The sequence below is a fragment of the Myxine glutinosa genome, chromosome 11 (genome assembly GCF_964187855.1).
Source record: "Myxine glutinosa chromosome 11, kmMyxGlut1.1, whole genome shotgun sequence".
Lineage (NCBI taxonomy): Eukaryota > Metazoa > Chordata > Myxini > Myxiniformes > Myxinidae > Myxine > Myxine glutinosa.
The window spans coordinates 85,489,126-85,504,002 of NC_136271.1; the positions used below are offsets into that span (position 1 = coordinate 85,489,126).

The 14,877-nt window shown below is 44.0% G+C and overlaps 1 protein-coding gene across 4 annotated transcripts in view; it reads right to left on the reverse strand.

The window, feature by feature from the left end:
• Positions 1-14,877, reverse strand: part of LOC137416855 (ral GTPase-activating protein subunit alpha-1) — a 344,184-nt gene that overhangs the window by 218,556 nt on the left and 110,751 nt on the right. For all 4 annotated transcript variants that reach the window (XM_068102513.2, XM_068102512.2, XM_068102510.2 and 1 more), the window contains exons 11-12: positions 11,239-11,430; positions 1,731-1,859 (exon numbers count right to left, since the gene is read on the reverse strand). In XM_068102513.2, coding sequence (XP_067958614.2) covers positions 1,731-1,859; positions 11,239-11,430 — 321 coding nt within the window. The remainder of the gene's footprint in view (positions 1-1,730; positions 1,860-11,238; positions 11,431-14,877) is intronic.

Consider the following 14,877-nt stretch of genomic DNA (forward strand, 5'->3'; position numbering starts at 1 on the left):
CGGATTCCGCCTCAACCACAGTACGGAAACTGCACTCCTCAAAATCACCAACGACCTTCTCCTCTCCTCCGACGCCGGTAACCTCAACATTCTCATCCTTCTCGACCTCAGCGCCGCCTTTGACACCATCAATCACATCATCCTCCTTACCCGACTTGAAACCACCTTTAACATCACTGGCACTGCCCTTTCTTGGATCAAATCATACCTCTCCGACAGGCACCAGTTCATCTCCATCAATAACTGCAAATCCCCCACCGCTCCCCTCCCCCAAGGTGTCCCCCAAGGTTCAGTTCTCGGTCCCCTCCTCTTCATCCTGTACCTGTTCCCCCTTGGTCACTTAATCCGTCGTCATGGTCTCGAATTCCACTGCTTTGCCGATGACATCCAGCTTTTCATTTCCGCCAAGTCAATTTCCACCGTCACCCACTCTATCCTGACAAACTGCATCACTGAAATAAAATCCTGGCTTCAAATCAACTTCCTCAAACTAAACTGTGATAAATCCGAAATAATCATTATTGGACCAAAAACGCTCACAAAATCCACCCACAACTTCACCCTCAACATCGACGGTATCCCAGTATCCACCTCCCCTCACATCCGGAATCTTGGCATCATCTTTGACCAAACCCTCTCCTTCGACAAACACACTAAACAGATCAACAAGACAGCCTTCTTTCATCTGAAAAACATTGCCCGTCTCCGTCCATCCCTCGCCTCCACAACTGCAGAAACCCTCATCCACGCCTTCATCACTTCCCGTCTGGACTACTGCAACAGCCTCCTCCATGGTTCACCCTCAAATATCATCAATAAACTTCAATACATTCAGAACTCCGCTGCCCGTCTACTCACCCACTCCCGGGCCCGGGACCACATCACCCCCGTCCTTCACAAGCTCCACTGGCTCCCCCTCTCCCAGAGAATCCAATACAAAATCCTCCTCCTGACCTACAAAGCCCTCCATAACCTGGCCCCATCCTACCTGACTGACCTCCTCCCCAGACACACTCCCACCCGCACCCTCCGCTCTGTTGCTGCCAACCTCCTGTACCCCCCCCCCCCCCCCAAATCCGGACCAAACTCAGATCCTGGGGGGGGGGACAGGGCCTTCTCCATCACCGCTCCCACACTCTGGAACTCACTACCTCAAACCATCAGAGACTCCTCTCTCACCACATTCAAATTATCACTCAAGACCCACCTGTTCAACACCGCATTCAACCCCTGACCGTCTCTTCTCCTTCTCCTTCCTTTCTGTTTGGTTATTTAATTATGTATTTTTGTCTTTTTTGTCTTTGTTTTACGTACTATGTCAAAGCGTCTTTGGGTTTCTTGAAAAGTGCTATTCAAAATTAATGTAATTATTATTATTTGGCCTTGAAGCACCTCGTCACTCCTGTAATAATTTAATACTTACATTATTTGCTAACTGCTATCCTCACCCAGGTCATACTATCCTTTTCAACTGAAGTATCAAACAAGCTCGACTACGCCGTTGTTAGACTACTGGTCTTAGTTAAATGATAAACTTTCCCTGATTTAATTTGACCGGATGAATCATAACAACCTGCATCGATTTATGATTATCTCTTATTTTTTACTTTTCAAACAGAGACTTGTTTTGCTTCTTTTCCCCTAATTTTCAAATACACACTTCAGAGAAAGCCTTTCTGACTTTTAAATCAAGAAATTCAGAATGTTTCAACATGTTGTACCAGTCTCACCTGCAATGTAGCTTGCAAGCCCGCTTGCACAGACTGCGGTTCCTCGAGCCCCTCCGAGTGCTCAAAGGAATGCTCGTAGCAAGAATTCCTGGACCAGCTGGAAATCCTCTCCTGTGCAGGCTGATGGCTCTTCGGTGGAAACGATACAACAGGTAGTGCAACGGCTAAACTACAAGGAATTATTACATACATGTACTAAAGCAATCTGCGGCATTCCAAGTTAAAGCACCCATCTAACATGGTGGCACATCTGCCATCGAATGTCCCATCGCATTTTTAAAATACTTATTGCCCCCAAAGGCCATGCCTTCACTCTTGATGGACATGATGCAATTAACAAAAACGTTAAAAACTCGAGAGTTCATAGAACACTTTGCCCTGTGCAGGCGTGCAGACTGAAGGAAGCAAGAAGGACGTAGGAAGGGTGTGAGGGGCAAATTTGATTGGTCGAGACGACGTTAAATGCCGTAATATTTTGGACAACTACTGCTAAACTGAAGGATTTTGGAAGTGAAAATTAGATGATTTGTGTTCCATATTGTTCAAGTAAATAATTCAATTGAAATAAAATTAAAGTTTTAAAAGCTGTAGGAAAAAAAAACGATTCCTGGAAGTTTGACGCAGCATCTTTTAGAACCATTGACGCAAAAAAAAAAAAAAAAACGCGTTGAGACAGCTTCTTTTACACCACCTTATTTAACACGTTAAATTAGTTGTTCATGCCTGTTGTTTGTGCCCCTAATGACGTCCTTAAAACAGCAAGATTATTGCTTGGAATGATTTTCCATTTGGTTTCACTGCCAGACAGGCAGACAGCCTGAAACAATTACCTTACTCATCCGAGTATGCGTGCTCAGGATCACATTCCGTGCAATTTGTCAAACTCAGAGCTAAAATACTGCTGAACTACAGGTTCGTGTTCTGATCCGTGCTCTACAGTGTTCAAAATATAACATTCAAATGAAATTAAGTAGTTTCTCGATCATAGACAGACATACACAAAGTGAACCAATTGCTTAACCTCGTTTTCACTTCACAATACCAGGGTGACAATTACCATCACAAACTCACTTTTAAATGCATTTTTTATATACACAGTCGAGGCTCATTGAAGGCCAAGGACAGAGAACATATCAGGACTAAATGTAACAAATGGAACAGCAAGAGACAGGAAAAATGCCAAAAGCATGACAGAGGGCAAAAGAGAAGATAGACGGAGACAGGCAAACGCGGGATGCAAGTAACGGTGACAGGTAGAGGAGAACGCAATGAGTAGACAGATGTATACATAAGCAAAATTTTGAGAGGGTGGGGTTGGTTTAATGGGTGTAGAAAATATCATAGCTTTGGATGGGGGATGACCTGAAATGGTGGGTGAACAGCTGTCTTGAAGACCCTGAGGGAAGAATTGGATTGAAGAGTGTGTACAAGGCAGTTCCACAGGCAGGAAAAAGAGAGGAATAAATGAATGGAGGTGAGCAGTGGTTCTGGATTTAGGCAGTTACACGAGGAGGGGAGTTTGCTGGTGGACCGGGTGTGTCCAGCAGATACTTGGGGAGGTGGGGTTGTGAGGGGGGGGGGGGGGGACAGAGCACAGAGAGGGCAGAGGGTGCAAGAACAGAGACGAGGCCAAAGAAGATCGAGAGACCAACGAGCTGTCGGCGATGGCGAAGTGATGGGCCCGTAAACTCAGATTCGTCACGAGAGATTCCATCGATTTTGAAAGCCTTGGTTTCCATGATATCAAGCTGAACAATATGTGAGGCAGGGGAACCAGCCCAGAGGGGAGAGCAGTACTCCATCAAGCTGCAGATGAAAGCCTTGTAGGTGCATAGCACCTCAAGTGTGCTATGGAAGGACTTTGCATGATGGAGGATGCCCAGATGGCATCTGGCTTTGGAGGCCAACTTTGAAATGGGGCTTGCCCAAGAGAGATCATAGCTGAGAGTGAGACCCAAGAGTTTGAGTGATTGAAAGTCTTTGAGACAGTTGTTAAGAAAATAGATGTGAGGGTTTGCAGACTGGTACTTTCGGGGAGAGTGTGCGCGGTTTATCGTGATTGAAAGACATGTTCCAGGTGTTTGACCAGTTTGTGATATTGTCAAAGTCTGAGGAGAGGAAAGAGGCTGCTGCTTCTCCGTTAATAGGATGAGGAATGACACGGTGGACAGTTGAGTCATCAGCAAAGAGATAAAGAGGATTTCCCAGAGAGTCAGTGAGATTATTGATGAGATTAGAAAGAGGATGGGGCCTAGAACACTACCTTGGGAGATGCCAGCTTTGACAGGGAGGCAAAAGGAAAGGGGTTCCGTTGAGACACACAATTGGCTATGAAGGTGGAGGAAGTCAGTAATCTAAGAGTGGAGTTGGCCTTGGATTCCATAAGCAGAGACTTTGGAGAGCAAGGCAGGATGCCAGACTATCAAAAGCTTGAGATATGTCCAGAGAGATGGCCCTGATCTCATGTCTGATATCCTCCATCCATTGGTGGGAGAGTAGAAGCAGCATGTCCGAGGAAGAGTGACCTGGACTGATTCCGAATTGATGATCTGAGATGAGGCTGTTAGAGAAAAGAAATGACCGTACGTGAACTGCGATGATAGATTCCATGATCTTGCTGATGATTGTAAGTAAGCTAATTGGCCTGTAGTTGAGGGAATCCGTTTTTGCACCTTTTATGTTATCCAGTGATGTTGACCGAGCAGATGGAAGATGACCCAGGGTAAACGACAGGATCAAAAGGGCAGAGAGAGAGAGAGAGAGAGAGAGAGAGAGAGAGGAGGTGCAAGAGCAGCAAAGCAGATTTTTAGGACACGTGACTTGATGCCCAAACTATTTGCAGAGTCAGAGTCAAGATTTGCCAGAAACTTTTCCAAGTTTTTTGCTTTTTCCAATTTTGGCATTAAGCGATGGTAAGGTCACAAAAAGAAAGCACTGTTGCCTCACTCCAGGGTTTCAACAAGGATGCGAGAGCAAAAGGAGCTGGGATTAAATATATGTCATTGAGTGTGTGATCCTGCTTTAATTATGCAGGTAATTGTCAATAGTCATGAAGAAAAAGAACAAGCTCCAACAAACTGATCAGGCCCAAAGTATGAAGCAGCTCAGTGCTTGGACAATTCTCAATCTGTGTGCTACAATTCTCTGCCTGTCAGAGGTACTTCCTGGTTGGTTGTCATTGGCAATAACATGAGCATTAGTGGTAGATGTGGATGCAGATTTATCATATAAGACAATTGCATATTATCTGGAGAATCTGTTCAATGGCAAAGTGTTACATCCGTGCATAGTGTTGCCGAGTGTAAATTTTAGAAGCAATGACGCTGAGAATAAGAGGAGGAAGACACCTACACTACCGGTCAAAAGTTGTAGAACACCTCAATTTTTCCGGTCTTTATTGAAATGTACGCAGTTAAATGTCCAGTGAATAACCTGAAATGGTACAAAGGTAAGCAGTAAATTGCTCGAGGTTTAAAAAAAAAAGAAGTTTAGGTTAGCAAAAACGGGAAAATAATGTAAATTGCACAGTTATATTGTAAAAACAAAAAAAGGCCTTCTTCAGGGAACAAGCAATGGGTTAACAACTCACAGCTGTTCTGCAGCAATGTAAGTAAATTAAGCCTTGAAAGTTGATGCAAACAATTCCTACAGGTGTGCCAACCTCTGCTGATCACTTGATAACAAACACCCTGTCTGTATAAAAGCAGTATTGGAACAGACTGTTATTACACCCTCTGAAGCATTCTTTGGACAATATTGCACTGCAGGAAGTAGTATATTGGAAACTGGAGCAAACTCTGACAGGAAGAGGTCTGACAGACCCAAAGCCACAACAGAATCAGAAGACAAGTTTCTGAGAGTCAACAGCTTGCGTGATAGGCGGCTTGCAGGACAACAGCTTCAAGCACAGCTTAACACTGGTCTCAGTAAGCAAGTCTCAGTTTCAACTGTGAAGAGAAGACTTCGAGCTGCAGGTTTGACAGGTCGAGTAGCAGTAAGAAAGCCATTGCTAAGATGGCAAAATAAGAAAAAGAGGCTTGCCTGGGCCATGAAGCAACGCCAGTGGACTATTGAAGACTGGAAGAAGGTCTTATGGACCGATAAATCAAAATTTGAAATCTTTGGTTCATCTCGCAGGGTTTTTGTATGCCGTCGAGTAGGTGAAAGGATGGTTCCTCAGTGTGTGACACCAACTGTCAAACATGGAGGAGGAAGCGTGATGGTCTGGGGCTTTTTTGCTGGATCCAGAGTCGGCGACTTGCACAGAGTGACTGGCACCCTGAACCAAAAGGGCTACCACAGCATTTTGCAGCACCATGCAATACCCTCTGGTATATGCCAAGTTGGTCAGGGGTTCATCCTCCAGCAAGATAATGACCCTAAACACACCTCCAGGCTATGTCAAAACTACCTTCGAGGAAAAGAAGACGGTAGACTTCAAATCATGGAATGGCCAGCACAGTCTCCACAGCCACAGCATTTTGCTGGACCATGCAATACCCTCTGGTATATGCCAAGTTGGTCAGGGGTTCATCCTCCAGCAAGATAATGACCCAAAACACACCTCCAGGCTATGTCAAAACTACCTTCGAGGAGAAGAAGACGGTAGACTTCAAATCATGGAATGGCCAGCACAGTCTCCAGACTTAAACCCCATCGAGCTGGTTTGGGATGAACTGGACAGAAGGGTGAAAGCAAAGCAACCTACAAGTGCAACACATTTGTGGGAACTTCTGCAACAGTGTTGGGAAGAACTTCCCGAACAATATTTGATTTCCATTGTAGAAGGAATGCCACGAGTGTGTTCGGCGGTTATATCTGCAAAAGGTGGCTACTTTGCTGAGTCAAAAATTTGAATTAAATTTTGTTAAACAAAATCATTCTATGATTTATTTTTGATCTCCAATTGTATATTTGTTCTATGCTTAATGTCAGAGTACATGGAGACATTAAACTGCGTAAATTTCAATAAAAACTGGAAAAATGGAGGTGTTCTAAAACTTTTTACCGGTAGTGTACACTCCGGGGCAAAGAAATCAGCCGAGCTGGGTTTTTTTTGTTTAATCTGGAGCCATAGATGTGCAGTGGGGTGGCCCTTAAACGGGGTGAAAATTTTAAAATGTTAATTTGGATGTTCTCATGGCCTAAATGTGATCCATTTGGGATAGAAACATTGCAGTCAAAATTTCATATAAGTCTGTTTATATTTAGAGGTAGTCCAAGTACCTTCAAGAATCAAGATTTTATATATATTTTATTCTTATTATATTTTATATTTCTAGTCCATAGATGTGATAATTATTGATAAGCATGTTTTATCAAACGGTGTTTATTTATTTCTGTGATACATACTGTATTATCTGTGATATGTGTTTTTAGTGTTACGTGACCTCAATCACATGGCCGATCGGGAGAGATGTTCAAGGGTGCTGGACTACCTCTAAATATTTATGCATTTAGCTGACATTTGGCCTGGTTTGTTGTTAGGGCCAATGGACCAGTTCTAGAGGGTGAGAGCTTAACATCTCAAACTTTCAAAAATAAGGGCCACCCTAATGTGCAGTACATATTCCAGTTTAAATCGATTACACATGTTACAGTAGCTAAAAGGCCTCCACGCAGTTTGCAGCCATTTTTTATGAAAAAATTCGTGTTTGAAGAAGTTTGTTCTTAAAAGAAAAAAAAATTATGAAATTTAAGTATTTTCCCCTTTCATCTTCAAAGGCCAAAATCTCAGGTAAGACAAAATGGATCAAAATTTTACACATAAAAAAGGAAGATAAGACTGTTTTGAGTGGATCTGCATCACAAAACAAATCAAAAAAATAGTTTACTGTGTGCAATGCATTTTTGGGGTGTTTTCCTGGTTTTTTTACTTTGTACTTTGATTTTTACTTTGAAGATTGTCATGGGGACCGCAAGGCTAACCCCCGCTCTAGCAGGGAAAATGGCCTTAAAATGCATGTTGTGTTGTTGTTGTTTCCTGTTTTCTTTTACTGTTTAGTACATATGTATAGCCTAAATTGCTCTAATTTATGACTTCTACAGTTAGTGTAGGTCATGTTTTTGTGTTTCAATTTAGAAATATCTCCAAAGAAAGAGAAGTTCCATACTGATTGGGATATTAAAAAATCGAATTGATCATCTTCGTCAAGCGGGCTAGACATTCTTAAATACACAAGCTACTGAAGAATAAGAACCTCCCTATTTCTCTACCTACCATAAAGAGAATAGGTCTACAATTCTATGAAACTGGTTCTCCTGCAAGGAAGAAGAGATCTGGAAGCCCCAGAGCAACAGGTAAAGATGGCAGGCGAATGAAATTCTTAGTTCTCCAGGAAAGAAAGAAAAGCCTGCGGAAACTATCAGGGAAGTTCAGAACTGCTGAAAACAGACTGTATCCAAAAGGACCATCTCAAGAAGGTTGACTGGCGGTGGTTTGGCCTAAAGAAGATGTGCTAAGAAGCCTCCATTATCTAAAAAAAACATTCAGGACAGTTTGCACTTTTTGGCCAAATATGGGAGCTGCGATTCAGACTGATTCCAGAGAGTTCTGTGGAATGATGATGAATCAAGATTTCAGCTTTGGGTGATGTCCCAGAACGTTACCTTCACAGATCTGGTGAGAGATTCAACCATAATAACTGTGAAGCATGGAAGAGGTGGAATCATGGTCTGGGTGCATATTCGTCTGCTGGTGTTGGCGAGTTGATAAGGTGTGAACAGTCAATTACTGTCACGGAATACCAGAAAATACTACAGAAAGGATTACTTCCCAGCCTCCAAAAGATATTTCCTGGATAGAAAAGCAAAGAAGTCATTTTTCTACAAGATAATGCCCTTTGCCCATACTGCAAAAGCCACCATAAAGTGGTTGGACAAGAAGTCCCTGAAACTAATGTTTTGGCCTGGTCAGAGTAACGATTTGAACCTCATAGAGAATCTTTGGGCCTATATTCATCACAAACTTATTGGAAGGAAATTTGCAAATTCTGATCAACTTTGGGAAGCTGTCAAACATGAATGGGGCAATATTGACATTTCTGAGTGTAAGAAGCTTTGTGAAAGTTTGACCAAAAGACTGGATTATTTAACGAAAGCTAAAGGACAAGCTATTCCATACTGATTTGTATAGTTATTTCTGCACGTTCTGGTGATTTTTAATGAATGATAAAATAGGTAAGACAAAAAATGTTTAAAACTTGACTTGGCTCATTGTTTTTGCCCTGGAGTGTATACTATGAACAGTAAAACATCACACCCCTTCCAAAATGCATATACAAACTGAAAATGTTAAGTCCAAAAATGACTCCCCGAAAGAAAACTATTGGGCACAAAAATGGTAAGGGTTAGCTTATATATTAACATGCGAGAATGACAAAGGAATTATTAAGTTTCAGATAAGATTATTTTAAGTTTCTCTTAGTTCTGGTAGAGAATGGATTTTTTTTTTGGACTGAAAGAATGCATTAATTAATTACACATCAGTGTGAGTGGGGTTAAGGTTAGGAGGAACAAAGAGTCATAGACGTATCGTAGTGTATATCTGCAATAAGCATAACTTGGAGTAACTTTTTTGATCTGTTTCCAGATTTATTCTTGACTTTCAATTTCAATGACATCTTTACAAAAACACGCAGTTCTACAATGAAGGATTTTTTTTTTTTTACAAAACTGCAACAGCAGCAAAGGAAGGGTTCAATCGATTTAAAATCTCTCATCCATGTCGTCAAGCTCTCCCATCAACTTCAAACTATTTTGTAAAACCAAACATTTCACTTTTATTTTCTTTCTTTTTTTTTTCTTTTTTTTTGTATACAGAATCGAGGCTCGTGAAAGAGCTAACATTTATTTCACAAACAAATTAACCAGACAAATAAAATATATAAAAAGAGGGAGCGGAAGACAAGATGGGGAGAGAGGGGAAGCACACAAACACAACATTTGAGAGCAGGGAGATGTGTGGGAGGCAGAGGGCTTGGGGGGAGGAGGCGTGGGAAGGGGGGGGGGGGGGGAGGGTGGGAGAAGTATAAAACACAAGGACACCAAGGACTTCCAGGACAGAAGTTGGTATTTCAAAAAAGTGGATTTGGGGTGAAATTAGCAGGGGGTAGAAAAGATCAAGGTTTTGGATGGTGGAAGATAAGAGATGGTGGTGAACAGCTGTTTTAAAGACCTGGAGGGTGGAGTGGGATTGAAGAGAGTGAGGGAGTTTGTTCCAGAGGCAGGAGAAAAGAGGAATGAAGGAGTGAAGGTGAGCAGAGAGTCTTGATTTTGGCAGTTTAACCATAAGAGGGTTGCAGGCAGATCTTGTGTGACATGCAGCAATATTTGAGGGACAGAGCCCAGAGAGAGCTGGGGGGGGGGGGGGCAAGGCCGGAGAGGAGTCGGTAGAAGACGGAAAGACCACCAACCTGCCTGCGGTGAATGAGTGAAAGGCCCTTGGAGTTAGCTTCATCGCGGGAGATTCCAATGATTCTGAACGCTTTGGTTTCAACAGCGTGAAGCCGAGCTAGGTGTGAGGCAGGAGCACCAGACCAGAGGGGAGAGCAGTATTCCATTGAGCTGCGGATGAAAGCCTTGTATGTGGTGAGGAGCTCAGGTGTGCCAAGGAAGGACTTCGCACGACGGAGGATGCCCAGTCGGCGACTGGCTTTGGAGGCCAGATTTGAAATGTGGTTTTCCCAGGAAAGATCATGGCAGATAGTGAGACCCAAAAGCTTGAGTGACAGAACTTCTTGGAGAGGATTATTCAGAAAGTGGATGGGAGGGTTGTCCAGTCGGTCTTTTCGGAGAGACATCTTAAGAGTGTGAGATTTGTCAGGATTGAAAGACATGTTCCACTTGTTTGCCCAGTCTGTGATTTTGTCCAGGTCTGCAGAGAGTGAGGAGGCTGCAGACTGCCGATCTGAGGGATGAGGAATGGAGCGACAGAGAGTAGAGTCATCAGCAAAGATATAGAGAGGATTTTCAAGAGAGTCAGAGAGATCATTGATGAAGACCAGAAAAAGCACAGGGCCCAGAACACGGCCTTGGGGAACTCCAGCCTGAACAGGAAGAGGAGATGAGAGAAACCCATTCAGGGCCACACGTTGACTACGACTAGAGAGGAAGTCCGCCAGCCATGCGTGGAGATTTCCATGGATACCAACGGAGGAGAGTTTGGTGAGCAGAGATTCAAAGATTTCCAAGAGATTCAAAGCACTTCAAAGAATGATTATAGAAACGATCCTATTATAGAAACGTGATTAGAGAATAAAGATGTGCACAAACAAATGTAAGCAACCCCACTCCCAAAAACTCAACCAAGCAATATTTATTTATTTATTTACAACATGATAATGCAAGGGGAGATGATTTTACAACAAGGGGAGATGTAGAAAATAGGGCAAAATGGAGAAGATTATCATGGGGCCTGCAAGGCTAACCCCCGCTCTAGCAGGGAAAATGGCTTTAAAATGCCTGTTGTTGTATGATAATGCCAAGAAACATCACTCGGAAACATTACCTCTGCATCAGCTTGTACTGCAACACAAGCATCCGGCATTCCTTCCAGGTCATCAGGATTAAATTCTGGAGGAGACACCCCGTTCTCAGGCTCCTCCATGAATATTGGGCACTCTTCCTGTTGAATCCACTCCTGATAAACCCGCACGACCCTTCGAATAGCAGCCGCTTCGCAAATGGGCAGCAGAAATGCCTTCGGGAGAACATGCAAGCAAGGGATATCAGACAATGCACTGAGTGAATTGCAGACACTTGTAGACACATTGCAGACATTAGTGAATTGCAGACACTAATGCAACAGACACTCAGTCATTGTTTTTCATTAGTGTATCAAGTAAACGGAAGTATGACAGCATGGTACAAAAGTAGCACACTTATCTTTGAGCTATCAAGTCTGGCTTTGATTCCTGTCCCAGCAATAAACTGTTGGATTGGTGCTTTCACATGTAGAGCATTGCATCATAAGGTGTGCCATCCCTCAGAAAGAAGTGAAGCTGAAGACCCGTCTGCAGCTGGCATTATCTGCTTTTAAAGGTGTCTTTCGCAAAAAGTAGTCCAGTTATCGCTGGCACCCTGAACAAATTCCAAATCGTTAAGTCGAACGTCAGGCATAGACAGCTGACTTGAGAAATATTTTGGCCAAGAGTTCATGTTCTCCATGCAGCTGACCCCAACATAACAGGAAAATGGTGTACAGGAAGAGAATGCAAGAAGTCCACAGACTTTGGGATTAGGAAACACAAATGCAATTGAAGAAGGGAATGAGTGAATGCAAAGACAGGATATGCCTAACAAGCTCACAGACTGCAATCGGGTATTCTAATTTCTACATTAGCACTATTTCTCCCATCATACCTGTGTTGAGGCCTTCAAGGTTGTGCCAAGGTAAGTTATGCATTATGGGATCACGTTTATACCATCGCATTACCTACTTTAGAGGAATAAAATGAAAACAAAAAAACAGGATGAAGTCCATCTTTATTTTAGGTAAACGATAAAGTGTGTGATGGATGCTATAACAAGAATGTGGTTATTGGGCATAATGTGGTTTGTTGACAAGTGATACAATGAGATGACATGAGATGAGACAAGATGAGAGACTAACTTATTCATATATAAATTATACCACGAGAAACAGGAAACTGTTATTAGAGGATAATTATTTCTGGCCTTGTTCATTTTATGCAGATGCTGTGGCGGACACATTGTCAGTGGGCAATAATTCCGCGCACCAGTGGGTGGCGCGAGCGTCCGGGCGTGGAGGCGCAGGGTGGAACTGAGGGCATGCCCCGCCTTTCGGCCGACCGGCCACGCCCGGGGGCAAGGCGTGGCCTCGGGACATATATGCGGGCTCGATAGTCGAGCCCGCCCAGTGCTTACGTGCGAGCTGTTAATAAAGCATTTCAGTTTGTACAACGCGTTGTGGCCTACCTTCTTGGCAAACGAATCGTGTGTGCACAGCACCACAATGCGTACTCCCTCTTTTTGGCTAATCCTTTCTGGGGAGAGCTTATTTAAAGTGTGCGGTAACATTTTCAATGAAGCTGCAGCTTGAGACTCAAGTTTGAGTCCCAGGACTCATCAGAACTTCAACCGCCTGCCCCTCCGCTTCTTAACTGGCGTTAAACACTCCTTACTCAAACACCTCAAACCATTCACTGGATATAATATTGCTACGGTTTTGAGATTTGTACAGTAAACTCAATAAAGGTTAAAGGTTTTCCCCCCATAGATAGTCACACGTGCAACATGTAGCCTCATTTGTAGTATAGTTATGTCTTAGTATATGTGAGAGTAGGCCCCTTCCAGTGTTAATCCTGCGTTGTGTAAAGACAGGAGGATAGGCCCTACTTCCACAAACCATTCCACGTCCATAGGCTAGATCCATTGCGGCTAAAAGGCCCTGGTTGTGGTGGGCGCGAGTTAACACGAGGTGGGCCTCGGAAGGTGGAGGAGGGTTGAGGTCGGCGCAGCAGCGAGGCGATGACGGTAAAAATGAGCCACCAATCAGGGCTCACAGCATGCAGCTGCAGCACTGCGTCACAGGGCGTGGTTGGAACATCGATCAGGCTAAGAGGATTGGCAATAAAACCGATTGCGCGAAGCCCCCCACGTCGGAGAGTTCTCAGTTATGAGAAGGGAGAGGCGCTTGAAGAGTTCTGAGTTATGGGAGAGGTGCGCTGAAGTGAGTTCTCAGTTTTGAAAAGGGAGAGGCACTTGAAAGGACTGGCAGAGGAGAGAGAGGACGCGCTTGAAGAGGATCACTCGCACTGTATGAACTTGGTTACAAGGGATACGTGGGCACAGCCAGGGCGTTGATAACTTGCGCGGTTCAGCCAAAGGGAGTGAACGCGGCTGAATAACCGCCAGCCGCGCTAAGTCCGCCCTCTACCGTTCGCCCCGAGATTACCCGTTTGTTCGAGCGACACGATACGAGTTCCTGCCTTCGCCTACCTCCATCTCCGCGGGACATGCCGGGGACCGTGGAGAGCCGGACGGGGCCGATCCTGGACGACCACCGTGGCGCTGGAGAACTCCTGCCCATCTGCAATCCCCTTGTGAGTGTGTCAGACGGGCCCGTTGTCTTTGGGTAGTAAGAATAAGACTGTGTAAGGATTTCCCTGTGTCTCTTCGTCCTGTACTGTATATACGTGCCATAATAATTAAATCTATTTGTTCTTCCTTTTCTTCTGAATTCGATCGTCTTTGTGATTTCTCCATTGACTAAGCGTGGCACGAGTAAAACCGCTTGAATCGGGTTCCACTACCTATAATGGCGCGGATCACGTGTACGCAAACCGCTCGGCATATCACCATCCTTCACTCCTTCATTCCTTTTTTCTCCCGCCTCTGGAACAAACTCCCTCACTCTCTTCAATCCCACTCCTCCCTCCAGGTCTTTAAAACGGCTGTTCACCACCATCTCTTATCTTCCTCAATCCTAAACCTTGATCTTTTCTACCCCCGCTAATTTCACCACAAATCCACTTTTTTGAGGTGATTTTTGACTTATTTCCTGGAATTCCTTGGTGTCCTTGCGTTTTATACCTATCCTGCCTCCCCCCAGGCCCTCTCCCTCCCACACATCTCCCGATGTCCCTGCTCTCAAATGCTGTGTTTGTGTGCTTCCTCCCCTTCTCTCCCCATCTTGTCGACCGCTCCCCTTTTTATATACTTTGTTTGCTTGTTTGTTTGATTTGTTTGTTTGATAAATGTTAGCTCTTTCACGAGCCTCGACTCTGTATACAAAAAAAAAAAAAAAAAAATCACGTGGTTCGTGCGAGGCTTATTTCCTCGCTTCCAGGGCAGCGCTAGTACTTAGGTACGAGCGAATTTGGTCCCGAAACCCTATTTGGCGCTGTCCGGAAGGGACATAATAGGTCTCGGGTTGCGCCAGGTCAGTAAAGACAGGGGAATTCAATCCCCCCTTAATAAGGGGAGTAGGCCGGCGACAGATCCATAACAATATCGTACGGGAACCACTTATAACTATCTAGAACTGTCTATTTCACCTTGTTTATATAAAAGCAGATGCCATACAAGTGCAGTCTACAACTAGACAGTTCACAGAACAGCTTACCCACACAATCTTGAGAAAAAACACATGGAAGGGTCTTTTCAACTTTCTCTTTTGTTTCCG